Source organism: Rhinolophus ferrumequinum, chromosome 16 (assembly GCF_004115265.2).
Source record: "Rhinolophus ferrumequinum isolate MPI-CBG mRhiFer1 chromosome 16, mRhiFer1_v1.p, whole genome shotgun sequence".
NCBI classification, from domain to species: Eukaryota; Metazoa; Chordata; class Mammalia; order Chiroptera; family Rhinolophidae; genus Rhinolophus; species Rhinolophus ferrumequinum.
Window position 1 is genome coordinate 26258617 of NC_046299.1, and position 27886 is coordinate 26286502.

General features: G+C 50.4%; 1 protein-coding gene across 2 annotated transcripts in view; it reads right to left on the minus strand.

Annotated features, from left to right (window-relative positions):
- Nucleotides 1-48: 48 nt before the first annotated feature.
- UBTD1 (ubiquitin domain containing 1) overlaps nucleotides 49-27886 on the minus strand; it is a 52035-nt gene continuing 24197 nt past the window's right edge. For both annotated transcript variants that reach the window (XM_033130421.1, XM_033130422.1), the window contains 2 exons: nucleotides 2425-2652; nucleotides 49-1143 (listed from right to left, as the gene is read on the minus strand). In XM_033130421.1, coding sequence (XP_032986312.1) covers nucleotides 758-1143; nucleotides 2425-2652 — 614 coding nt within the window. In that variant the 3' untranslated portion in view covers nucleotides 49-757. The remainder of the gene's footprint in view (nucleotides 1144-2424; nucleotides 2653-27886) is intronic.

Below are 27886 nucleotides of genomic sequence, written 5' to 3' on the forward strand. Positions count from 1 at the left end.
CCACGAAGCTGCAGGGGAACCCAAAGTCAAAACCAGACAAAAGAAAAGGAAGGAGCAAAAGGCTTTATTGATAAATACGCAGATATGTCTGTACACAGGGACCTGCTGTGGGGCCATGAAACTGGCTGCAGACCCCCACCGCTTGGGTCACAGCCAGGAGATGGCCCTGTGCTGCAGACCCCTGCCACAGCAGCCCAGCTGTCTGGCCACCTGCCTGATCTCTGCCAATTGTGCTGGGGGCAGGGAGAGGCAGAGGCCGGCCTCACGCTCCCTGCCCTTGGGGCTCATGAGCGGTGCCCTCCCCTCCCCTCTAAGGGACTGGCAATGTACCCAGGGCAGAGTTAAGGGGTGAGGGCAGGGGAGGGAGACAGCAGCTGCTTCAGACCCTGAGCAGAAAACCGGAGTGAGCTCAGCTGGCAGTACCAGATGACCAATCTGGGCTCCGGGGGCCTCCGGGCTAGCCCTCATGGCTCGAACCTGCCACGGGAGAAGGGCAGGCTGGAGGGCTCCAGTCCGTCTTTTCTCTGACAAGGTTGGCAAGGCCTGTGTGGCAGCACTGCTTCCTGGGTGCTGGGCACTGGTGGCCCATGGTGTTCCGGGGAGGCAGGGTCCCTTCACATCTCATCCAGCAGCCGTACAGCAGGAGGTGCCCCTAAAGAAGGCAGCAGCAAGGTGGGGGGGCCTGGTGCTCCATCCGGAGGCCTCTCAGCCCTGCAGAGGGCCCCCTGGCCTCTCTTCCCAGGGGTTCGTGGGCTCATCAGTCCTGGGGTGGCGGGGGCTGGTTGATGATGACCTGGATGACAAAATCTTTCTGGATCTTGGTTTCCTGGAGTCGCGTGCGGTCTGTGAGCAGCTTCCCGGAGAAGAACCATCGCTGCCAGGATGGCTCAATGCCCTCCTGGGTATGCAGCTGCCTCTTGAGCTGCCCCACCGTGTCGGGCAGGCTGGCGTTGAGCCTCACGTCCTTGCCTGTGGACAGGCGCACCTTTAGTGGGAACTCGCGACGCACGCTGGGCGTGGGCTCCGGGGGCTCCAGGCTCTCCTCCTCCGTGTGCTCCAGCAGCAGGTTCACGGGTGGCGAAAGGCAGTAGATAGGCAGCTGGTAGCGATTGCCCAGCTCGTCATAGCATTCACAGAGGGTGCCTACAGGAAAGACGGCTGTCACAGTCTGCTTGGGGACAGAACGGTGCCCCCCACAAAATTCAGATGTTGAAGCCCTACCCCCAGCATCACTGTGTTTGGAGACAGGGACCTACGTGGGAGGAATTAAGGTGAATTAAGGGAGTAATTGAGGTCGTATGGGTAGGGCCCTGATGTCCTTCGAAGCAGACATCACAGTGCTCGCACTCTCTCTGCTGTGTGAGCAACTGTGAACAGGCAGCCGTCTGCGAGCCAGGAAGAGAACTCGCGCCAAAAACCAACTCAACTGGCGCCTTGATCTCCAGAACTGTGAGAAATAAATTTCTATTGTTTAATAAGCCACCCAGTTTGTGGTATTTTGTTATAGCATCCCAAGCAGGCTAACATACCTGTCATCGCTACCCCACCGTCCCCAATCCATCTTAGAGTCAAGTGTCTCTCAGAGAGCTGGGAGGTGCAGTCACGAAGACCTGGGCTGGCCCTCTGGCTCCATCAGGTACTGGCTCGTTCAACCCTGGCATATTACTTATTTTCCATTTGTTCCTTCAACAACTCCTTCCTCAGCATATGTGCTGGGTGCTGGGGTTACAAGGATGAAGGAAAGAGCACGGGCCCTGATCTTCACGGCTTATGCCCTCGTGGGTCTCAATGTGCTTACTTGTATTGCATATAGAAATATATTCATTGTGCCTTGAGCACCTACTAAACTAGGACTGGACTAAGGGATGTTTTGATATCTTGTTGAATCCTAACAACCATCCTCTGAGGTGGGAATGCCCACTTTACAACTGTAAATCTTTGAGGCTTTAAATTCAACAAGCTCCTTGCTCAAGGTCACCGCAAGGAAAACAGGCACTCTGTTAGACCTCGGTCTATGACTCGAGTTCCACTGCTACCTCTACTTTACGCAGCCCCGTAGGCTGCTATGAATGTAAATGAGATAACGCAGAAGCTACTGATTCAGTGCCCAGCACATAAACACCAGCAGAAAGTCGGTACCTCAGATGTTCTGGGATCCCAGTCCTTAAATTGCTCTCATCACACTGCTTTGAGGTTGGCTGGTGCCTTTCCATCCCCTCATTGGGCAAACATTTTAATTTGTGTCTCATTTTAATTTGCCCTCACTCTTGGTCCATGCTCTTAAGGGCTGCCTGAATGAACAAGCCACATCCACCACCCACCAGCTTCGACAGCAACTCCTACCGGCTCTCCTCCATCCTACACAGCCTACACTGATGGCCCCCTCGCTCCAATGGGGATCAAGCCCCCGCCCTGCCCACTCACCATGCGGCAGGGTGATGCTGGCTCCGTCCAGGATGGCCTGAGCCAGCTCGTGGTCGTTGGCCTCAGCCGCGTAGGCGGCCGCCTTGAGGGCGTCCCAGATCTCCTTGCGGCCCTCGAAGGCAGGTGCTGTGTCCCAGAACTCATCCCGCTTGCTCCGCAGCTGCCCATCAGTCATGGGATAGTCGCTCTTCCACTTGAGCCGCTCCTTCTTCAGCGGCTCATTGCGTCCTGGGCAGGACAGAAGGTTCAGCATCTCTAAAGCCAGGGCTCTCACCCTCTCCCCAGCCCCTCCCCTCCCCAGTCTGAGACCCACTGCCCACCCCTTGCCAGCGGCTCCTAAGTATTTGGGTCTCTGGGCCCATCCTTGGAGTCAGGGAAGAGTCTGGAAACTGCATACACCCAATCTGGGGATGTAAAATACTTTCATCAGCAAAGCATACACGGCCTTTGCTGTTGTTGCTGCTGTTGCCTAAGTTTTAACTGTATCCTTTCTTTGATTATAAAGTAGTACATGTGGGGTGGCCGGTTAGCTCACTTGGTTAGAGCGTGGTGCTAATAACACCAAGGTTACCAGTTCGATCCCCGCATTGGCCACTGTGAGCTGCACCCTCCTTAAAACAAATAAATAAAGTAGTACATGTTCAGTATAAATAAAAAGTCTAGAAAGAATTGTAGAATTGCAGATATGTAAAAATAAAAACTGCTACCATTCACCGAACTAGCTTGTGCCAGACCACAGGCGAGGCATTTTAGACCCATTCTTCATTTGATCCTCAAAACAACCCAACAATGAGGAAGCTCAGACCTAGAGTTCGTTGTTTGTCTAAGGCCACACGGTACCAATTTAACGCAAGACTTTCTGACTCCAAAGGCCACTCTCTGACCACTGTCTGTACCGAGTTACCATTGTGGAAAAAAATTACTCAGAATTCCACCATTCAGAAGTAACTACTGTTGACACCTAGACATATTTCCACCCAGCTTCCTTTTCCCCATTTTTCTCAATATAGTTGAGTGCATGTTATTAAATTTTTTATATTCTTTGTATACAAAGAATTTAAAATGATTTCATGCCAATATACAACTTTCTGTTTAGGTCACACTTATATTATTATCAATGTATATTCCCGTGATTAAAATTATAAACAATTTTAATGTCTTGTTATTAATGTTCCACCATATAGTTACAAAGAATATTAAACAACAAAAACACAAAATAACCAATGAACCAAAAAAATCCCACAGTATCTGAAGAAGAAAGCAATTCTGTTAAATGTCATTTTTTTGGTTACCTCTCCCCAAGTGGCCTCCAAGACAATTCCAGACCACAGAGAAGACCGAGGCAGGAGTACCTCTCAGAGGCCTCAGGAGGCCCAATCAGCTCAAAGCTGAAGGCAAAAATGAGCCACAGGAGTGAGGTCTACAGCACTTGGCTCCCACTCTAACTCAGACCCGAGGGATGAGAGGCTGAACTAAGGCTGGGGGCTACCACTAGGCCACCCCCACCGGCTGGGGCACAAGAGGGGGAGTTTCTCAGAGGAAGAGAATGGCATTCTCTGCCTACCAACTGTAGGAAAGAACCCCATGTAAGCACTTTATTTATGCCCATTGTCCCATTTCACCCTTGCAATAGCCTTAGGTGGTAGGTGTTTATTATCGCCGTTTCACAGATGATGGGGACAAGCAGAGATATTAAATGACTTGCCTGAGGTCACACAGTAAGTGACAGAGTGAGGGTTCTACCTCAGGTCAGAATGAATCCACAAACAGCCCTCCTGTGGATTTGCCAATACCTGCGCAGGCAGAAAACTCTCAGGCCAAACATTTAATTTAAAATGTTCCTGGGTTAGCAGGAAATGCAAATCCTCTTTGTAGGAAAGCAACTTAAACCAGGTTTCAAAGAATTCCCAAGATAAAGTTCCAAGGAAAATAAATAATAAGGTCATAGTTTTAAAAAAAAATCACAACATATAAGGAAACAAGGCAGTATGAGCCAGAACCAGCAAAACCAGCAGACAGAAAAATTGGACTCAAAGATTTCAGATATGGGCTTTATCAGACACAGGTTATGAAATATTGAGTTTAAGAAAGAAGAGAACCTTAAAAATATGAACAGGGAAAAAGAGATGATAAAGAATGACTAAGCAGAAATTAAAAGAACCACACAGGACTTCTAGAAATGAAAAATATACTAACTGAAATTTGGATGGTAAGAATAAGGGGGGGAACTTGCACTACAATTACAGACACTTTACCAAGCCATAGTGAGTGCAGGACTGGGAGGGACAGACAGATGGGCCGGTGGAATGGAACTGGGAGCCCAGAAACAGACCCAGGCCCATACAGAAAAACGCTTCAAATAAGAAGGAACATTGCAGATGGGGTGTGTGTGTGTGTGTGTGTGTGTGTGTGTGTGTGTGTGTGTGTGTGTGTGTGGTGTGTGTGTGGTGTGTGTGTGTGTGGTGTGTGTGTAAGACAGATGTAAAATAAGACATACATATATTGATCTCTACCCCCAGTTCCTGCTAATATTTGGTCTTTGACCCAGTTCCTGACACAGAGCTCCTAAATCCCCTGGAATTTCCTGGGTGACACAAGCGTCTTTTGTTTTAATGAGGAGACTCTTGGCGGGATCCTGGATGAGGGCTGGTCACCAGAAACACCAAGCCATGATAAAGTTGGGACTTTCGGCCTTGCCTCCCATTCTCTGGAGAGGGGAGAGGGGTTGTAAACTGAGTTAATAATTGACGCCTATGTGATGAAGCCTCCACAAAAATCTCCGAAGTATGTGATCTGGAGAGCTTCCAGGTTAGTAAATACGTCCACGTGCCAGGAGGGTGGTACACCCCAAGTCCTGTGCTTGAGACGCTTCCAGACTTCACCCTATGTATCGTTTCATCTGGCCGTTCATTCGTATTCTTTAAAATATCCGTTGTAATAAATCAGCAACAGTAAGTAAACTGTTCTCCTGGTTTCTGTGAGCTGCTCTAGCGAAATTATCCAATCCAAGGAGGGGGTCACGGGAACCTCTAATTTGAAGCCAAGTTGGACAGAAGTTATGGGTAACCTGAGGACACACTATTTGCGATTGGTGTTCGAAGTGGGAGACAGTCTTGTGGGGCCGGACCCTTAACCTCTCAGGTCTGTGTAGTGTCAGAATTGTAGGACACCAGTTGGTGTCCACAGAGAATTCGAGAATTGCCTAGTGTGGGAAAAACATCCACACAACTGGCATCAGAAGTATTCTGTGTAAGCAGTAGAGGAACATGGAAGATTTTTCTTTACAATGGACTATTGATAAATGGTGTTGGTACTATAGGTTCACCAAATAGGAACACATGAAACAGGACCCCTACCTTACGCCAGCCACAAAAATCAAAACCAGATCAATCAAAGACTTAAATGTGAAAGATAGAGAGAAAGCACCGGAGAAACAGATTAGTTTTTTCCATGTATTTTTTTGGTGGAAATTTGGCCCAAAGGTGTTTCTGCCTGGATCCAGGAAATAACTCTACCTCATGACTTCTGCCTTTCTCGCTTTGGTCCTTAGTATGGATGACTCCCTGACAAGAGCTTTGATCAGCAGGAGTCACAGCCATTGTCCTCAGGACACTCAGGGTCCTCTGGGTATGGCGCTTCTGCCCTTCTACTCAATGACCGCAATATCAGGGCCTTTTTAACTTCTTGAGCTGATCTCTATAGCTTTCCTGTCTCCTTCCTCTTGGCCAGAGGTCACTTCTTACTGGTATCTGTCTGTCTGCTGCTCCTATGGGCAGAGGTCAGGTCCAGTTAACAGGCCACTCCTAATCTGCTGAGTTTAGAACGCTTGTCAGCACTACTGAAATAAAGAACATCCAGTTCTAAGAAAGAGGCTTCCTAAGGAAGGAAGAGACTAGGCTTCCAGACGTCTGTTGTTCCTGCTCAGATCCCTCCCTCCTTTAATGATCACGTTTTGGTTCTGTTCCTGCCAGACAACTGAGGTTGCTGGACTGGTGACCCCAGGACACCAGAAGTGTAACTATGTACGCATGTATCTCGCTCTCTCTTTAGAATTAACCTAGCCATGCTAGGTTAATCACCTCAGGAGGCCACGGGTACCTGAGGGATGCTTTGCTGGAACACTTCCCTCCCCTTCCCTCCACATAAACAGCAGCACACTTTCCTGTCACAGACACACTTCTCACCCACGGTTGGACACAATGTGAGTGAGCCTCTCCAAGTAGTCACAGCATCTGCAGTCACCCTGGATACAATGGTGTAAAAATTCCTTACCCTACCCTGCACGCTGGTCCTTTCAGGCTGAAAATATCAGAATGGGGTGGTGATGGTGGGAACGGGTAGGACTGATGTTAAGAAAAGAGCAGCAGGAGCCCAGCTATGCCTTCTCAGCCAACACTGCACCCCAGAGCCAGCAGGGGGCAGCTGCAGCACCTCTGGCCCGGCGTGCTGGCTCCCTTCATCAGTGAGTCCACTACAGCATAAACATACCCCACAAAGTTCTCCAGGCCCAATACAAGAGACATGCCACGATGTCTAGACCCATACACACTGATACTTACAATCTTCAGCACAGATAAAAACACCAAAAAGGAAACTTTTAATCCAAAAGTAAAAGCAAATTGATGATGAATAGTTTAAATTTCATTTACTTTAAAAATAAACGATGTTTGATAGTTGAATCAAAAAATTTGGGTAGCGGAAAGGGTACGAACATTTTTATATGCTGCACAAACTGGTACAAACTTTCTGGAGGGCAACTGGTATGGTACCAAAAAACTTAAAAATGTACATCCTTTTGGCTCAGCTACTTGGTTTCTAAGAATGCATTCTAAGAAAATAATCACAAAGGTGTGGCAAAGGTTTATCTACAAAGCTGTTTAACTTAGCACGGTTTAAAACAGGTGACAGTTAGACACAAATGAACTGCGCACCACCTGGAGAAAGGCTCAATAAAACCTGTGTCTGTGGCAGCCACTCTGTGATGGGTGGAAGGATGCTGAGTGACATGGGGAAATGTCCAGAATACAGTGAAAAAAGGTTACAGAACAGCAAGTGCTCTGTGTTCCAGCTTTTGTTTCTAAAAAAGTATGTAAAATCATACATATTAAAGACTAGAAGGATTTACACCAGTGTTAACTAGTTATATCTGATTGGCAGATACCGATGATTTTGCTTATATTTTCCAAGTTTTCTACAACAAGCATTTCTTACTTTAGTAATAAGAATAATACAATGAAAGTTGCTAACAAAGAAAAGGGTACATCAAGTCCTAGGGAGCAGCCACGGAAAAGGTGGAAGAGTGAGGGGGACTGAGGGTGGTGATGAGCCTGAAAGCCCCAGGTCCACAACCTCTAGGATTTCAGCTGCTGGCAGCTCTGAGTGACTCTCCAGGGCCAGGACAGGCTCTGCTGGTTTCAGCAGCAGGAGCATCTAGTGGCTTCTACTTACGTCGCCATCTGTCCTAGATAAGTTCCAGGTCAAAGACAAGAGTAACAGAAGTGGTCCTTATCCTTAATGAAGTTGACAAAAGAGATTTTTCTTTTTAAACAATAAAAGATCAGTAGTCAAGGTACAAACCTGTACAGGGAGGTACAAAACACCCATGAAAATCGTGGGTTTCTGTGATTGTGAAGGGCAGGGAACAGCCAAGACATCTGTGACTGAGAAGAATATGTTTCTGAGTACAGAGGCAAAAGCTGGGATCTCCTGGAGTGCTGGTGAAAAAGGCAGATTGCCAGGGCCCACCTCAGACTCACTGAACCAGAGCTGCAGGGCCTGGCTGGGATGTAGTGATTCTGACTAAAGAAGCCCCCTTGTAAACACAGCAAAACAGAAGTGGAAATGGCAGGCTCATTCATTCAACAGATCACCTCCAAAGTTGCTGCTGAGAGCAGATTTGGAGAGTAAAGAAGGAAGAGAGCAAGAGGGCACGTTGTCTGGGTTGGGGGAGGATAATGACGGTGGACGCTGTGGTTTGGCCCGGGTAATGAATGGTGTCTGGCCATACCACCCACAAGGGAGGGCACTGAAAGAAGAGTGGGAGAGAAAATACTACAGGTCCTTTCCAACTTGCCTAGAGCTGGTATGCATCTATGAGCGCGTGTGTGTGTGTGTGTGTGTGTGTGTCTGTGTGTACATGTACTTCCAACACCTGATTCATCCTGTTTCATTCAGAATGACTACACAAAAGAGGGGATTCTCAAGAACCCGCAGAGGACAACAGGCCCTGGCTGCTTCCCTCTGCATATCCCAGGACCTCACAGCAGGCTTGGCCCAGGACGGGTTTTTAGCAAGTTGTCTGCTGAGTTGAAAATGGAACTGACAAACGCACTGTGAACTGGGTGGAGAGCATGGTGCAGGAATTACAACTGAGAGCAGAAGTGGGCAGGCAGGGGGAAAGTCTGCATGAAGGAGAAGTCAGGCAGTCCCTTTACTTCTTGGTCTCAGACCCCAGGAGATCCTTATTGTGGCTTCAGGGACTGGCACAATTGATCCACTGGGATGTGACACCAAACCTGAGACCAGCCGAGGGAACCAGAGATTTCCCAGGACAGTCGGTCCACCCAAGCCAGGAGACGGCCCTATTTGTACCTGCAGCAATCCCCAAGCTCTGTTTCTACACTTGGTTACCAAGGTCCATCCCCAGGCCCCTACTTCAGGGATAGGGCCAACAGTGTCCTCCCCAGAAGTACAGGTTCTGTGACAAGTCTGGGCTTGCTCTGACTGGCTGAGAGATGAGGCTCCAGGCAGAAGGCAGGGACAAGGCCCTGCCCTGCCTGTCCCAACAGCCTAGGCTGCATGGGTCCTCTGGCCAAGACGCAGACTCGAATCATTCCTCTTCCCCTCCCACCTGGGATACAGAGGGCTGGAGAGAGAGGCTGTAGGGTGGTACCTGATGGAGGGGAGAGAGGTCAGGAAGAACAGCTAGCCCCAGAAGGAGGATTAGCGTGGCTGGAAAGGGTGCAGCCAGGGGAAGCAGGGCCCCGGTAATCCCTTTAGGAAGCGTGGTATTTATAGTTAAGACTTAGCCCAGATGACCCTCAGAGCCTGGGTAACCTTTGAAGGGAAAGTGCTGGCCCAGCTCGGCTCAGCTGGGGCCTCTCCAGGTGGCCTCTTTATAGTAGTACATGCGCTTTTCTTCCCCATTCATTCCCTCCAGTCCAGCTCCAGAGTTCAGAGGGGGGGGAAGGGTGGAGCCAGTTGCTAAGTGACAAGCCAGGCTTCTTAAACTGTATCCCCTCATGGGGCATGTTTGGTCCCAGGTGGTCCTGGGCGGGTTGAAGGACTCAACTCAAGGCTCCCCTGGGAGCCCTGTACTCAGCTCTGTGACGATGCCCAGCTCAGGGCAACTGCAATTCTTTGTAATGATCTTGTTTGTTACCCTGAGGCTGGGACCACCCCAATGTATCTTTTGGATCCTGGGGACAGACGCAGGGTTTGGAACGCAGCAGCACTCAAGAACTGTTTGTCAAATGAATGAGTGAATGAAGTGAACAGGCAGTGTAGGAAAAGTGGGAAGACCTGGAGAGGGGAGAGGCGAGATCAGACGTGGCGACAGACCAGCTGGAACTGCCTGGTCGGAATCCCTGTAAGGAAGAGGGAGAAAGAAAGGGGGTGGTAGAGGTGAGAGTCCAGGAGGGACAAAACCAGCCCCCGAAGTGTACAGTGAAGAACTTGCAGAGGATGAGGGGCTGGATGTCAGAAACCACACCCAGTGAGGGCCTAGAACCTTCGTGGTAAATAGAGAGACGAAAGTGCAGCCAAGAGCAATAAACCCAAGAGGCCCCCTGCTTGGGCAGCTGTGGATGTGGACAAGAGCGCACAGACCTGCAAAGACAGTGTGAGCTTTCACTGCGCTTGCCCACGACGCACAGTTACTAAGGTGGGGCTTACGGGCAGCAGGGACTTCATCTGCTCTCTGCTCTGTGCCTCTGGCCCAGGGCCGCAGCCGTGTGCAGCCAGGCAGGGTGGAAGATGGCATGCGAGGCTGGGCACCGACCAACTCTTCCCCTGACCCAAGCTGACTTTACCCAGCTGCCCCGGCCCATTTCCTGCTGGAAAATGGGCGTGTCTGATCATGACTGCAAACAGGGTACAGTCCACATCCTAAGGGGCCACTCTGGGAGTTAACCTGCCATACAACCAACAGCTCCTTTCCGAGGCTGGCTGGGAGAGGACACTGCCCTTTGTGGGTGGAGTGAAAATATCAGGTGTTTGGGAAGTTCCTGTACTTCTCCTTGTTTTAAGTTCGTATGAATTAAAAAATATATGTAGCGGGCCAGCCCGGTGGCTCAGGGGGTTAGAGCTCCGTGCTCCTAACTCCGAAGGCTGCCGGTTCGATTCCCACATGGGTCAGTGGGCTCTCAACCACAAGGTTGCCGTTTCGACTCCCGCAAGGGAAGGTGGGCTGCGCCCCCTGCAACTAGCAACGGCAACTGGACCTGGAGCTGAGCTGCACCCTCCACAGCTAATATTGAAAGGACAACAACTTGACTTGGAAAAAAGTCCTGGAAGTACACACTGTTCCCCAATAAAGTCCTGTTCCCCTTCCCCAATTAAAAAAAAACTGTGAGAGCTGTATACCTTGTTGTGGTATTATTAGTCCCATTAAAATATATATATATATATATAGCCCGTTCCTTTCTTATAACGAATACATCGCCATCTTCATCATGTACGGATGTGTTTGTTCCCAGGTGCAACTAAGTCCTGGCCTAAATATGAACAGTTCCAGTGTTACAAGCTCTAGAGGGAACTTTGATTACATGTGGTTTCCGGCAACCTAGATCACAGATAATTATGAGTTAAAGAGACGTTAGGGCGGCCTCTCTCTCCAATATGGCTACTCAGTTATAAATAGGCTCCAGAGATGGACTGGGGGTGGGTTGCTTAGGCTACTGGGCACCTGTGTGAGCGGGGGCGAGTGAGTGTGCGCGCAGGCGGACGACCTGACCGTTCTAACAGCTCGTGTTCCCATCTGTAAGGAGGAAGTCACTCCTACCTCATGGATGGCTGTGAGGGTTGCAGAGACCACTCTGCCCAGTACTTAAAGGATAGTTAGTGTTGTAATTAGTAATCAAGTCAAGTCAATAATGCAATTACCATTATGCCATTAAAAGAATGAAAGGCTGTTTTTTTTTTTCCATAGAGTTGCTGTAATTTTGGAAAGGTTGAAAACTCCAGCTGTGGAGAACTCTTGGTCCCTCCCTCACAGTGCAGGACGACGCAGGGGTTAAACGAGGTTAAGCTGGACAGGGACAAAGAATGGGCTTGATGGATGCCCGCGTCCCTGCGTGGCTGCACAGCACAGGGTCAGCACTTTTCCTGGGGCAGGAGACGGAGGATGGCGGCTCATAAATAAAACAGGAACTCCCCAGAGGTTGCTAGAAAGGTCTCTGGTATCTGGCCAGCTCCCCTCGCTACCTCAGGACTCCAGGGAGGAGAAACAGGGCATCACTGCCGCTGTGCTTTCCACAGCCCTGCTGTCAAGAAGGCTCCCTGCGGGGAAGGCCAGCCCCTGCCCGGCAGCCAGGTGCCGGGAGGCCGAATGGCATGGCCTGACTTCTGACACCCCGGACTCTGTCCCACTGGGTGTCAACTGCCACACTGTTCCACTCAGACACGTGCCAACACATCAGGGTAGGCGCCCCAGAGTCCAACACAACCCTAAAGCTGGGGGTGACATTAAAGTCATGCACCCTCGCCCCCTCATTTTACAGACAAGGAAACTGAGGCTCTGAGAGGAGGTGTGACCTGTCCCAAACCCCACAGCTCTTTGCCTGGGTGTGTGTGTGTGTGTTGGGGGGTGGGAGGTAAATTCCATCTATCAAACAACTCCATTGCAGGTGACAAATACGCCAATGGGAAAAGCAGCAAGCAGACCACGCATCAGGAGCAAGAGTGGAGAAGTTAGGAGTCTGCCTGACCTTCCAGTTCCCACTAGGGAAGAAAAGAACCTACGAGCTGGGCCCTCCCAGGACACTTGGGCCTGACTGTGTGCCCAGGTCTCCTGTGGGCTTGACAGAAACAGGGATGTGAGGCACTAGCCTGAGACTCTAATTCCACATGGCTGGTTTGGGGCTCAGTGATGGAGACCAGCCTTCCACCCCTGGCGACACTCCTGCCGGGGGCACTTCAGCCTCTGTGAGTACTTAGGGGGCCGAGGCACTCACTACACCCTGAGGAACCTCTTCTGTTATTGGCTGGATCAAATGGTTAGAACGTTAATAGTCTTATAGTCTCCCTTCACTGAGCACTAACTATGTAGCAGGTAGTAGAACAGAGAAACGGATTACAGAGGCAGACAGACCTGGGTTTGAACATTAGCTCCAACATAAATCAGCTAAGTGACCTTGGATAAATGCCTTAAGCTTTCTAGTCTCCTGGGAAGCAGGTAGTAGAAATAACCCACTTCTTACCCTGTTTCCCCGAAAATAAGACCTAGCCGGACAATCAGCTCTAATGCATCTTTTGGAGCAAAAATTAACATAAGACCCAATATTATATTATATTATATTATAGTAAAATAAGACCAGGTCTTACATTAATTTTTGCTCCAAAAGACGCATTAGAGCTGATTGTCTGGCTACGTCTTATTTTCAGGGAAACACGGTAGGTAGGTTGGGAGGATTGAAGTTATCTACATATATGAGTACATTACATTAACTAATAGAATCAAGAAGATTATACAGAGGTATCAAAAAAATGTATCCACATGACGTGTATGCATCTTTTGTTATTGGTGTATATTGAATATTGTAATAGCTTTTTCCTTTCTTACAATGTGTTTACATTTTGGGGGCACATCTGTATATAATAAACCAACTGACCTAACACCCAGGTGCGGTCTCCCTAGCACCGAGTCTCACCTGGCTCCGGCTTCCTCAGTCTGAAAGAGAGAGCGGGACCCCAGCACCATACTTGCTACAGAGTGGGCACTCATTACTGTCATTGAAATTGTTTTTGCCATTGTTACATTACCGTTGTCATTCTGACCTGGAATCCGCTGCCTCTGCTTTCTGGAATAACACAGAACAAGTCACGGCCTCTTTCACAGGGTTGACATTTTGCTCTTCTCTAGACTGAAGATCCCTATTCCCTCCTACTATTTCATCCCATTCACTCTCCTCCCAACTAACCTAACTCACCGAACAGCCCAGGTGAGTTCTGCCCAGCACGAAGCCCCACCAGGCTCTTGCTTCCTCAATCTGAGCACCAAGCCCTCTGCCTCCATAGCAAACATGACAGCAAGTTGGCCCAGAACTGTTGGGGCTGGAGCTTGAAGAGACCCCATAACGTTCCCCTTGGTTGTGGCTCCACATTCTCTGTCTTGGTGTTCCTTCCACACCCCAGCAGCTGGCCCTCAGTTACTGTCTTTCAGGTGTATGTCTGAAGTGGGGTGAACTTGGAATCAGAAGACCTGTGACCCCTGCTGTGTGACCCAGGGCGTGGCACTTAACTCTCCAAGCACATCTGCCAACCGCAAATGCCACTCTTCTTTGCCCCTTATAGAGCCGTTGAAATTCTCCAGGAGTTTCTATGAGAAGTGTCTCGGTCAGATGCAAAGTGCACTCAGATGCCTGACACCCCATCTTTTTAAGGCTCACCCACAGCTCAGGACCCACAACATTTGGTTTGTGGCTCAACAGAGAGAACTCCTCATTTGAGCACGTTCACTCTCCTCCACAGCCAGGCTCTGGCCTTGCAGGCAGCTGTGCCTGACTCACTCCTTCCCCTTCCTCCTTACGGCCCATGAATCACAGCCGTCAGGCCAGCGGCCTCGCTGGTTCCTTCCCAAGCGTTGCCTGGTCCCCATCCGTCAGGAGGCAGGACACAGCACGTGCACCTCTCCCCTGACCCTGTGGGCCATGAGCATCCTACACCAGCCTGACTCAACGGAGGCTGCACTGTCCCTGCAACTTGCCTGTCAACTCCTGGAGGGCAGGCTCTCAAAAGGCAATACAGGGTGTTATAGGAGAGACGTGGTTGCCTGGGGCCCACCCAAGGGATGGTGACTTAACTGCTCTGGGGCCTGGCCTGAGCAGTCGAGGGGCATGAAGGCTGTCGGGATGAGTCTAACATGTGGCCAGGGCTGACATGCACTGATCTGGATTTAGGCTGCCCAGCCTGGCTGGCTGCCTCGACTGTTTAATTAGGCCTCTGAGAGGGCTTGGCAGGGGGGTGTTCAGGGAGAACCCCAGGCCTGCCTGAGGCTGGCCATCTGGACAGTCCTTTCAAGGCTCTCAGCCAGGCTGGTCATAAGGCAAGAAGCAGATAGCTCCCTGTGCCTGGGGAAACCCAGCTGCACTGTCCAAAGGATACAGGGCGAAACCCCTTCCTTGCAGAAAGGAAAGAAAGGAGCCAAGCCAAGAGGCCGACAATAGGGGCTTTCGAGTCAGATAGCCCTGGACTAGCTACCTTATCCTCCTTACTAGCAAGGAGGGCCCTTCCCCTCCGGACACTACTCAGTCTGAGGCCTGATCTCTTGTGCCCCTATGGCCAGCACCCAGACACCCTCTTCTGTAGGGACACAAAGGACTCTTCGTCCAGGGCTGAGCCACAGACTTATGGAAAATGCTCAGCTTGAAGGCAAGGGCGATGGTGGGAGAACAGAGCGAGGGATGTCCTGTTTCCTAAGAAAACCCCTTACCTCTTCCCCAGCTGCTCTGGGCAAGAAGAAGGGAAAAACCTGACTCATCAGTGCTGTGTGATTCATAGGCCGACAAAACTTACTTGCAAGACTGGCAGGGAGGAAAGCTTGCTGCTCCCACCACAGCTGGGGACCGTGGGCAGGTAAAGCTCATCCCTCCATCCCTGCCTCCCACCAGTTGCCAGGCCTGGGTGGCTGGCCTGGCAGGAGCAGCCAGCCACACCTTCCCGAGGCTGGTCCAGTAACTTACTAGGGAGGGGTGGGAGGGGGACAGAACTCAAAAAGTTTGAAACAGAGAGGTAGCTTTGGAATCAGACAGGACCTGGTTTTTCAACTCCACCCCTCACCGGTGTAACCCAGGCAGCTGAGCCTCAGGACCTCAAGTTTCCACATCCATAAAATGGGAGCAATGATACCATCTAGAAGGACTATTGTAAGGATTAAACAAGATACATTACTGTATGTAATCACCTAATACTATGTGAGGCACAAAGTAGGAGTTTAAAAATGGTAGTGATTATTATTAGTTGTATAAGCACTAGAATTAGTATTATACTCATAAAAAGTTTTTTTTACATCATTTCAATTAATCTTTACAACAACCCTGCATGGCAGGCAAGTACTATTACTCCCATTTTACAGACGAGGACAGTGTGGTTCAGGGAACCTGGGGCAGTGGCAAAAATCCACTGAGTGGTTTCACATCCTTTCACTCCCAGCCCAGTGCTTGTCCCAGCTTCTGCCCTGCTGCATGCCATCTCCCCAGGGCAGTGAAAAGAACTCCCTGGCTGGGGCTGGGGATAGGGCAAAAGAGGAGGTGACCACCCTCTCTGCCGCCATACACACACACCGCTGACAGGCACAGAACCAGCTCTGCCTCCAGCCCAGGTGGGAAGGCCCAGCTGGCAACACTACTGACCAGGCCAGAGTGCAGTATAACATTGTTGCCAGTCCTGCGTGCCTCCCACACAGCCTGGCTTGACTCTAACCCACGTGATGCCTCCGGAAATTCACTCACTGATGCCCATGTGTATGTGTGGGCCTCCATGCCAGGCTGTAAGCTCCTTAAGGCAGCACCTGGTCTCGTTAGCACTGGCATCTGAATGACTGGCCCCTAGCCTGGAGCCAGATAAGTAGTACAGTTAGGCTGCCAAAAGCCTCAGATTCCAGACTTGAGATAGAACCCTGGCTCTACCACTTGCATGATTTGGGCATGTTATTTAACCTATGAGAATCTCAGTTTCCTCATCTGGAAAATGGGGATAATAATAGTCACTACCTTATAGGGCTACAGTGAGAACTCTATGGCAGTAACATGACATTAACAATCATGGCTAACGTTTATTAAGTTCTTATCATATGGCATTGTTCTAAGTCCTTTATATATATCAAATCACCTAATCCAAAAGTCACACGGCTTGGTGGCGGCCTGGCTCTGAAACCTTCCCCTGCCCCCCACCCCTCGCCTCTCCTAGATTTCATCTCTCCTGCGTGTCAAGTGCCTGGTGGGTCTTAAGTGCTCACTACATGGGAGCTAGTCCAGCAGAAGCTCAGGAAGCATTTCTAAGACAAGTCAATGAATGAGCCTCTTTTGGTCTAATTTCATGTCCATCTACAAGCATTTATTACTGAGTCCTATTCTGTGTACAGCCTTGCTGAGTTATCTGAAGTTCTTGTGAAATATAAAGTATAAAAAGAAAAACAAATTTTAAAAAGCCAGGCCTCCTCACCCTTCTACAGGAGGTTAACAGGATCCAGATTGCTGGAGCAAGAGGCAGTGATCCCAACCCTGGAAGTTTTGTGCCCCTCCCCCTCCCTCAGAGAAGGTTCCAGATGCAAGGCGCCAGCCCCTTAGCAGAAGGGGCGGAAATAACCAAATGTGCTGGCTGTGCATGGCCCTCTGGGGTGCTGCTGGGGGTGGCTGTGTGAAAGGGCCTCGGGCTGCCCAGGCACCTCATCCAGAGCTGTTTATTTTGGAAATGCCTGAGGTGGCGATGGGGAGGGCAGCGCCTGAGCAGCCTCTAGGGCTTGGCCCTGGCATCTGTATGGAGGGAGGAAAGGCAGGGCCCCCTCGTCCTCCCACACAGCACATCCCCACCCTCCAGCCAGGCCACAAGGGCAGGCCCCCAAACTAAACAAACAGAGGGTCTCCAGCTCCAAGGGAGGAGCTCTTTCCTACGCAGCAAAACCCTTGTTTCAAAGAAAATAGTGAATGGCTTTCAGAGAAGCTCACTTAGCATGTGAGGCAGGTAAAGTGGGTTTGCTGTGGGTGGAGAAGGGGCAATACCCACATGCCCACCCCTCCTGAGACCTCCCTGACACCTTCCTGACAGCCCCAAGAAACCCCAGGCTCTGGAGGCACCAGCGAGCTTCAGCTTCCACCTGCACTGCCCACCTGGGCCTTAGGGACAGGCATCCTTCACCTCCAGGTCAGCTCCCAACTCAGATATCTCAGCCCCATGACAGGCTGGTTCAGCTCCCATGACCTGGAGCAGGTCATGTCCCTGAAGCCGCTCATCTGCGCCCCCCTCTGTAAAACCAGGAGGTTGGACTAACAATTCAGGACCCTTTCCAGCTCTAAGACTCAATTCAAATCCATCCTGAGGAAAGACCTGCATGGAGCTCATGAGGGGCACAAAGACAGCTAAGGCAAGATCTTTGCCCTCCAAACACTCACCACCCCTGCACAAAACTGCAAGGCAAACCACACGTGTGATAACACACACACAGACACACAAGCCACGAGATTCTATACAGAAGAATGCTGTGAGACCCCGACGAAAGGCTCTCAAAAATTCATGGGGATCCTGTTAAAGTGGAAAGCGCTCAGTCTCTCACACAGTCACGTGCCAGTGCCCAGACGACCATGGCCAGTCCCCGGCCAGACGAGCTCCTGTCACCCTCTGGCCGGGTTACCTGAATCCCACAAATGACACACGGAGATCCTTTTTGGTTTTGTGATATGTTATATTCATGCTCACTATTTCGAAAATACTTGAATGCATAATTTACGAAACCCTTTTAATGTGTTACTCTGTGGCACATTTCAAAATAAATAAATGCACAATAAATAAATGATACATACAAATTTTGTTCAAAGAAAAACCCCCATACACAAACAGGCGAAACTGCTGCATGCTAAAGCACAGGGAGGCAGAGAAGCACATACCTCAGATATTGTGGGTTTGGTCTAGACCACAGCAACAAGACGAATACCACAATCAAGTGAGTCACACACAGTTTTTGGTTGCCCACTGCACATAAAAGTTACGTTTACACTATACTGTAGTCTGTTCAGTGTGCAATAGCAATATCTGAAAAACAGTATGCATACTTGAACTTAAAAATACTTTATTGCTAAAAATGCTAACTATCATTTGAGCCTGTTGGGAAAATGGCGCCAACAGACATGCCTTGCTCAACGCAGGGTTGCTGCAAACCTTCCATTTGTAAAAAACGCAGTACCTAAGAAGCGCAATAAAATGAGGTGTGTCTGCCTGTATTGGGAGCCCACACCCTGACTGACCAGGCCTCTTATACATCTGCCAAACGGGTGGGTGGGAGCTGGGATGGATTCTCTCTACAGTTGCTGCTTCCAGCTCTGACCCTGGGACACAGACTCTGGAAACACGTGGGCTCCTGCAGGCTGGGAAGGCAAGCTGGGAGCAAGCCTGACCCTCATCCCCACACCCAGTGGTGACCTGTCCCACTTTGGCCTCTGCTGCTGCTAGAGGAAGAGGCAGCTTCCAAGCTCTGGGACGCAGTTTCCCTGTGGGATAATGGTGGTGACAGAGGAGATAAAACATCCCTGAAGGATCCAGATGCAAGAGGACCAGGTACATGCAGAGCCTCCAGGCTGTCTGAGATTGTTAGTCCCTCCCCCCACCCCTTTCTCTCTCTTTTGCCCGATACTGACAAGCCTGGCCTGGGAGTAGCCTTGCTGGGCCACCCCACTCCTAAGGTAACCCAATTCTTCATGGTCAAATGACAGCTGCAGGTGGCCAGGGCCAGGGAGCCCTAAGGCAGAAGAGGGTGATGAGTACTAGCTCCCAGGGTGCCAAGGCCCAGACACGGGGGTAATGGCCCAGATTCATGTCAACTCAATTCCTGAGCACCCACTGTGTTCAAGATCCTGCCAGGCACTCAAGGGGCATGAGAAAATGAGGATGACATTCTAATCACCTTAAGTGAGTCTCAAGGTTTAAAGAGCACCTCCTTAGAGGCCTTTCCTCCCAACCTAAGTAAAGTGGGCTCCCCCATTCCCCATCCTGGCCCCTTTTCTTCTCTTTAGTGTCTATCCCAATTCTGCCAAGGTTTGACGACTCATTTTTCTGTCTGTAGAACGTCAGTTGTTGAAAGGCAGGACCCTGGTCTCTGCTTCACACTGGCACCTGGCACCTTACACAGAGAGAGTTCTCAGTACTAGTTGAATGAATGAATGAATATACCACCAGATAAGCAGGAAGTGGCATAAAAGAGATTCAGAAGGCTATGGGGAAATGAAGGAGGGAATGAGCACATCTGAGGCCTCATGGAGGAAGTATAACATTGTGAGTTGGGCCTTGTGGGAGGGTGAGGGAGAAGGAGGCGTCCGGGGGGAAGGTACAGAAGCAGCGAAGGCTTGCCCCGCAAGGCCCTGGCCCATGGGCCTCCTACTAAACACTGGTCTTCACTCTTCATTGACAAAGTCAGGAATACATAAATATTTGAACATGAGTCTGCAATGTCATTTCTAAATCAAACTCTAGCTGTGGCACCCACAAGAGTGCCGCATTTCTTCTTTTCTAGTTTCCTCCACCTCGGCTGACTGGCTCCGATTCGAAACATCTGTGCCACTGGGGAACCAAAGGGCAACTCCCAACCTTGTCAATGCAAAGACCTTTGATTACCTGCTCCCCTCCCCCAGGTCTCAAAAGAATTTCTCTCCAATGACATTTAGACTATAATTTTTAATATGGAAATGCTAAGACATCTCTGTCAATTAAAGCTTCTGACCAGCATCTGGAAACTAGTGGTTCACACTGAGCTGATAGAATGCCAGCCCAGAAAAGATGAGACTATAATTTTTAATAAGGGAATGCTAAGACATATCTGTCAATTACAGCTGATCAGCATATGGAAAACAGTGGTTCACACTGAGCTGACAGAACGCCAGCCCAGAAAAGATGTTCTGGTCAACACGGAAGGTATGGATGTCTCTGGGACTCAGTTTCTTGGAGGCCAGGAGATGGGGCAGGAACAGAGGAGCTGAGCGATATGGCCAGAGGGAGGAAGGAGGAGCTGAAAAACCCAGAGGTCCCCAATCTCTAGCTCCAGGTAAGAGTTCACCACTGCCCATATAGTCCTCGTCTTAGAGGGAAGAGGAGCCTGGGGCACAAAGGCGGGGAGTGGTGGGAGGCAGCTGAAATTCTGGCCAATCAAAGGCTTCAACACAGGGCTTTAGATGCTGATTTGGTACAACATGGGGGTTGCGGGGAGCAAGGAGGACTTTGAGCTTGACACCATTTCTGTTGTGGGCAGAGGTCTGTGACTGGAGTCAAGTGTCAGGGGTCAGACGGTGGCCCTCGGAGGCTGTGTGCTTCCCAAGAAAATAGGCAGCTCCAAAGGAGCCCAAGTTTATAAAGACAGTGTTGGTATCTGCGAGGAAAAAAATCTGGGGAAATACATACCAGTCTTTCCACTGCACGGATATGGTGATGGGACTTTTACTTTCTAAGATAAATATTTGTATATGTATTGATTTTTTTAAAAAATAAGGACTCGTGTATGTGTTTCTTAAGCTTTTGTTTAAATGTGATTTGGTAGAAAACTTTATGAGCCTTATAGGGGAAGGCAATAAAAGATCCTTGTCACGAGGAGGCTGAACAGCCCAGCTGGGAAGTTGGGTGTCTTCTACCCACAGGCACCTCTAAGGAAAGACCATTTCTAACTGTCCTGGATCCAATGAAGCTCCCATTGTATGGGAGCTACTTTGTATGAGTCGTACAAGTTACAAGAAACAAGTTACAAGGGCAGGGCCAGGCTTTACTTATCTCAAGAGTCCCAGGACTCAGGCCAGTGCCTGGTACACAGTAAGTGCTCAATAAAGACTAAGAAAAGGAATCAAGGAGAGGACCACATGGGGGCTTTGCTGCGAACTCACGTCTCTGGGGAAGAGGTGAGGGTGAGAATGGGAGAGGGGGCCATGGAGAGGGCTTCCCAAAGGCGGAGAACAGCTGACTTCCTAGTCAGCGGTCCTGAGGTCTTTGCCTCAGGGGAAAGCTGCAGCCACTCAGTCTGCAGGGTTTCCCAGGGTAGAAGGCTGCAGGGCCTGCTATGTCTGGGCAGCTAGGCCATGGCCCGCATCACCTGCCTTTCCTGAGATCAGTCTGACAAGGCCTTAAGATCTGTGTCCAGCGAGAGCTGAGTGAGACTTGGGAGGAGGCAGCTGCACGGGGCAGAGCAGACAAGTCAGGCCTCATCGCCTCAGGCGTATTCCGCGGCCAGAGGTCCAGCAGAGCAGCCTCCTCACCCCCGCAGCACAGGAGAACGGCAGGCTCCCTCGGTGCCGAAACCCGGGAAAAGCAAGGCCCGGGGAAGGTCCTATGCAGATAGCATGCAGCTGGTAGCTGTCTGTTGTGCTAGGAGGAGGCCACCTGTTCTGCCCCAAGCCTCCTCCCCTCTATGGTCCACACACAGGCCCTAGCAGTAGGAAGGAGTGGGAAGCAAGAGATGGTAAACCTGGGGTACCAGGAGGTATCTGTTTTCAACACAGCCACCAAAGGGACAGAGAGGGAGGGAGCCCTGTGGACTTGGCTCCCGGCTGCTGGAAAAGGGATCCTCTCAGTTTCAACTCAGCTGGAGGTCAAGAACTGCTGAGGCTGGCCGCTCTGGGCCAGGATGCTATTTGCTTGCGAGTGAGCGTCTCGTCGCCATGGAGACCCAGGGAAGCAGCAGGCAGGAGCCAGCCACAAGGCCAGGAGCAGAGCCCTCCCAGCTCTAGCACTTGCCTTGACCTTTTCAGCTAGGAAAACAGAAGCAAAGCACTGCCGCCTTCCCTGGACCTAACCATGGCCCATGTGGACCAGAAAGATGCACAAGACCCCATCCTGCCTCAGATAGGCCCAACACATGCCAGGAAACAAGAACACAGATCAGAAAGTGATGAAGGCTATATAAGAGGCATGAACAAGTACCAATGGGGTTTTGAAGGCGATAAAAGCGCTCACCAGGTTGATGGGGAACATAAAGGGAAAAAGACTCATAAAGGCCTTTGGGGGGAAGAGGGCCTTGAACAGCAAACAAGCAAGCACACACCTCTCCCTCCTACCCCCACCCCCAACACCACCACCTTGGACAACTCCCGGAACAACAGCACTTTGGTTCAGACGCTCCCTCCAGGCTGGCCACTCTTCGCAACCCAGTCAGTCCCCTCCCACCTGCTCCCCAACTGTCCACCTTTCTAACGCTCAGTATCGCACTTGGCTGCCCCGCCCCATGTATCATAATGCCCCTGCTGGCCTTGGCCCCCAGCTCTGGGGCCCCACCCCCATCCCACTCAGCTCAGTTTTTCTGTTCAGATTCCATTTGAAGACTACTTTGTGGTGGCAAATTCTTACTACAATGCCATTACATTCCTTACCTGGGGACCTGGAAACCACACAGCAGCCTACTCCAGGACGAGCAATTGTCTGCAGCAATTTGCAAGGTCCCCAGTCACTGGGCAGTTTCTCAGAGCATGAGGATGCTGGTGCTCAGAAAGGGCCAAAGGGTCAAGTTCGAGACCCATGCTCGAATCAGCCTCAGGAGCCGGCTGAAGGCTGCAGCCCAGGGCCTGGCCCCAGGACCGCTGGGCCGAGCATCATCAGACTCCCTTGTTCAGCTGCCCTTCTTTTTATTTTTCATGTTGCTTAAAAGTTGACATATGCTAAATGGAGAAAAGTACATAATAAAAACATAAAAAGAAAAAACGTTAAGTCGCCCAAATCCGATCAACCCCAAAATAGCCAGCAATATGACCTGTTGAGGGATTTTTCTTTCTGTTCTTCTCAATTGTTCTTTCTGTTCTTTTCAATGCATACATGTACTGCTGGGATACATGGTGTGTACAATCCAATCCGTCACCATTAGTACATCCTTCCTTGATCCTGTGTTTATTCTAATCTGATGCCAACTGCTAGACCAATGATTCACAAGCCTTGCCGTCCATCAGATTCACCTGTGGAAGCTCCATAAAAATGCAGAGGCCCAGGTTCCAGCCCTACAGCTAGACTCAGGAATCAGTCTTTAATCAGGAATTAGGACTCAATCAGTGCCGGGCACTACACAGGATGCATTTCTTTATAACAAAAAGCTGGTCTTTCCCCCCACCCCTTCCTTCAAGAAACATGTGCTGAGCTTCTCCTAGGCACCAGGCCGGTGTTAAGGAACAGGGACACAAAGTCAATAAAATAGGCCCTCAAGGTCAGAGCTGGTAAAGACGACAGACACGAGGAGATTAACAGAAACCAGTGTACAAATGTAAAGACGGTGCCATACACATTATCATGGGGACGCAGGAGCTGGGGTCTCACCCGGCCTGCAGAAGGTCCTGAAGTCTACTCGGAGGCTAAGGGATGAGCAGGATTTAGCCAGGCGGAGGGAACAATGTGAACACGGGCTCCGAGGTGAGCATGCTCTGGGGAACCACAAGCAGTGCTGCTGGAGTGTAGCCTGCAAGGCAGAAGGCAGCCAGAGCTGGAGCCAAAGAGCAGGTGGGGACAGGACAGGAAGCGCTGTCAGGTCAGTGCAACAGTGTGGACACTACCCCCTAAGCGATGGGAGGCCCCCTGAAAGGGTGAAGCAGAAGAACATGCATTTTTGTAGGTCACGCTGGAATCCGTGTCGGGTGGGCTTAACGGGCCTCACCTGGAGGCAGGAAGACATGTGGAGAGACTGCTGCGTTAGCACAGGAGAGAAAATAAGGACCAGGACTCAGATTTTACTGTCTATTACATGGCAGGCGGAGTTTTAGTGGGGATGGAATTGAGAGGGCCTTGAGTCATACGTTCAGATTATGTCTAACTCTTCACAGTGCGGTGAAAGTCTTCACACATAAAGTTTTGCACACACTTCGGCTTATTTCCCTATGATAAAGTCTTGGTTGTGGGATTTCTAGGTCAAAGGTAGGGATATTTTTAAGGTTTTTGGTACCTTTTGCCAAACTGCTTTCCAGAACGACTGTATCAGTTTTCACTTCCACAACAGTGCCCAAGAGTGCTTGTCAGACCCTCTTTGGTCCCCAAAAAGAAAGGCAGGGGTCAGCTCACATACACATATACCCCACTGCCAGGGACTATGACTAGCCAGAGACTGAATCCTCTGCTTGGCCCCAAACAAAATGATTGTGCCCAGGAATAGGTTTCAGGACTGAACCACAGGGCACAGGGCTGAAGGGTACATCGCTGTGGAGCTGGGCTGGGGCCAGGGAAGGGACACGCTCTGCCCGCTCCAACCCATCCTCCTGCTACGGCCACTAATCTTCTTAACTGACAGGTCACTGCCCTGCTCAAATGCTTTCCATGGCTCCCCACTGCCTAAAAAACAAAAGCCCAACTCCTTAGCAGGGAAATCAAGGTTTTCCAAAAATATGATCTTCAATACATATTTCTACTCACTCATTTATTCATTCAACAAATATCTGAGTACCTGTTATTTGCCAGGTACTAAACAGAACAAAGTGCTTCCTCTCAGGGGGCTTATACTCTAGTGGGAGAGAGAGATGATGCACGATCAGTACAGCCGTGCCAAGTTATACATTATGCTAGAAATAAAGCAGAAAAATAAAGTGACGAGAGGGGGTACCATTTTAGAAAGGGTGGCCAGGGAAGGCAGGTGTAAGGAGACAGGTGCAGAGGCCAGAATGGAGCAAGGTGTGAGCCATGCAGACCTCTCTTTTACTCCCTCCACCTGTGCTCACCGACCCACCAACCACCATGGACTTCCAAGTCTGCATGCCGTTGCTGTGGGTGCCCCTCCTCCGCCTGCTGAAACGGAACCCTTCTGTGCCCAGCTTGAACATCACGTCTTCTGTGAAACACCCTAATTCCCCAAGCCAGCCCTGCTCCTAGCACTTCACTTCACTTCATCTCCTAGTCCAGTTCGAGGCCATGGGTGGTCTTTTAGCTCTGTATCTGCAATGCCTCTCACACAATAAGGACAAAATCTCTATGTGGACACTAACAGACAGTCTGGGCTCCACGCTCGCCCTCTTCTTGTACACTGAGTTGCTACAAGGCAGGAATTGCCTCACTCAGCTTCTGGTTCACCCAGCTTGTGCAGCACTGAGTCTGTCACACAGAGTAGGCATGTTACTGGCAGAGAAATAGTCCCCATCTCTGAGCACACACAAATGAAAATACTCTCCATCTTTTGTGGTGAGACTGTTAGTTGTCTACCCAAATCCATTCTCCCCTTCTTGGTGAGCAGTAGCCCAGTGGGACTACACTTCCCAGCCTCCCTTGCACTCAGGATGGCCACATGATTACATTCTTGCCAATGGAATGTGAGCTGTAGGGATGTGAGCCATAGAAGACCTGGGCCCAAGGACAGCAGGAATGCCTCCTCTACCTTCTCTTATCTCTTCGATTGGTTGGAACCCAAGCATGGCAGCAACCCTGTCCATGGACAATGATGGACAATGGACATCCTGTGATAGAGCAATGACTCCAAAGGAACTGGAGCCCAGAATGACGGCAAGTATCAGAGCTATCCCTCTTGCCTGGTCTGTTCACACTGGGTACATCAGGGACATTACATGAGACAGAAAAATAAACTTCTCACCCTTAAAGTCGCTGGAACATTATGCCCCTTTATATAGCAGTGTAGCTTTACATGAATGAATGCACTTGCCTTCACAGGGTGAGCTGAGCACCAACGGGACCTAAGTCTCCATTGTTGTTAGTGCCAGCTGGAGAAGGGTGGGTCGTGACCGCCCCCCGCCAACCCCCTGAGATCTAGGAGCCTCAGGAGAGGAGGTGGGATGGAGGGGATACACAAGTCAGGGCATACACTCCGTGCAGCACTCGTAAGGAGGCACGGACAGGAGCGGAAGAGCATTGTGGTAACAGTGGGAAAAAGCAGCATCAGACTCAATGGAAGGGATTGGAAAGACAAGCCTGGTCCCCAAAGGTTTAAAAGACTGCATCCACTGTAAGAAAGGGTTAAGGGCTGCAAAACCAAGGGCATACACTTATTCTAGCCCTGCTATGAGTCTCCTTACGCAGCCTGCTGGCTGTCATGGGGCCAAAGGGGGGAACAAGAGAAATGGGGAAGGAGCTGGCCTGGGAGGTGGGGGGCCTAATTTCACCAACACCACCTCCCACGGAGGAACCAGGAACCAGGGAAGCTGTGTCTTCATCATCCTTAGGAGTCCAGAGACCAGCAGTCCTGGCATAACTGCGGGTTTGCTACGCCCACCACTGCCTCTCCTTCGTTCCACTTCTGGATCTCTCAGCTCTGAGCTTGGGTGCCCACCAGTCACACCCAGCCACAGGGCACAAGGACAGAGGACAGCTACTGCCGTCCCAGCCCTCAGGTGCCTGAGTCATCTGCCCAAGCACCCAACCCTGCCCTGGTACCTGCCTGACAGTTCTATCCCACCTTCCATAGCCACTGTCACATGCTCACACCAAGGGCTGGGCTCGGCGCTACTGAGGAAACAGAGAAGACAGGCCCTGCAGACGGGCTGCACAGTCCAGGGCGAGGAGCTTGTGCTCTGGAGCCAAGCAGAGGATTCACATTCTGACCCGGCCCAGTGACTGGTCCTATGACTCCAAGCAAGTTTGAGTTCTCAGATCTATAAAACAGAGACAATGGTGCCACCTCACAGGGCTGCTGCAAGGACAAACTGCGGTATGTTCCTGGCATGTGGAAGCTACTCCACAAATGCTCATTTCCTTCTATTGCCCCCAAATGTCCTCCTTGTTGGGCTGTCATGATACATAAAATTTCTACCACTGGGCCTGTCCTTCAGGATTAAGGCACTGTCGTGAAATGTCCCTGTGGAGTAAGATGTCATCTCCTGCAAGAGCCAATTAAACGTTCTGGGCAGGCTAGCAGGCAGGCGTCCAGAATGTCTGGTTGAGGTGCTGATGTTAAAGCTCCCAGGTGGAGACAGGAGTTGCTCTGAAGTAGCAGGCATGGCTGCAGAGCCCTAAAGGGGAAGATGTAACAAAGACGGATGGTGTGTCAGGAATGCTAAATCTTAAGATCTGGGACTCTCCAGGTAGGCAGAGAAGATGCTAAAGAGCTGGAAGGCAGAACAGCTCAGGGGTGCCTCACAAGACAAAGAGGAGACAAGCAGATGAAGACAAGAGCAGGGAGGTGACAGGCTCTAAAGGTGAAACAGGAGGGAGTCACAGGGTGGCCCAGCCCCAAGCAATGGAGGCCCTTCTCTATGTGGCTCAGCCATAGCACCCTGGCCCGTCCACATCCCTCCTCCCAGCTGCCATGACCTGTTCCTGGCACCAAATGGCTCCATGTGTCCATCCCCACCCTCAAACCACCAGCCAGCTATATTCTAAAGATGAAGGAAGCCAAAAGCTTTGACCTTGTTTGGAAAGGGCTTTTAGAATCTTGTCCATAGAACATGTCGGAGGCCTGGAAGTAGGCAGAATGCACCTGAGCAATGAAGGACAAGACTGAATATCTCCTAGGTGGTATTTCTTGCCTGGTCACATACTTGGGATGAACCTGGGAAAGGCCCACGCCCTCTCTTTATCCTCACCACACTAAGGTCACCAATGCTCACCCAACTCTAATCCCTCTAATCCCAGGAGAGGAGCAGGAAAAATT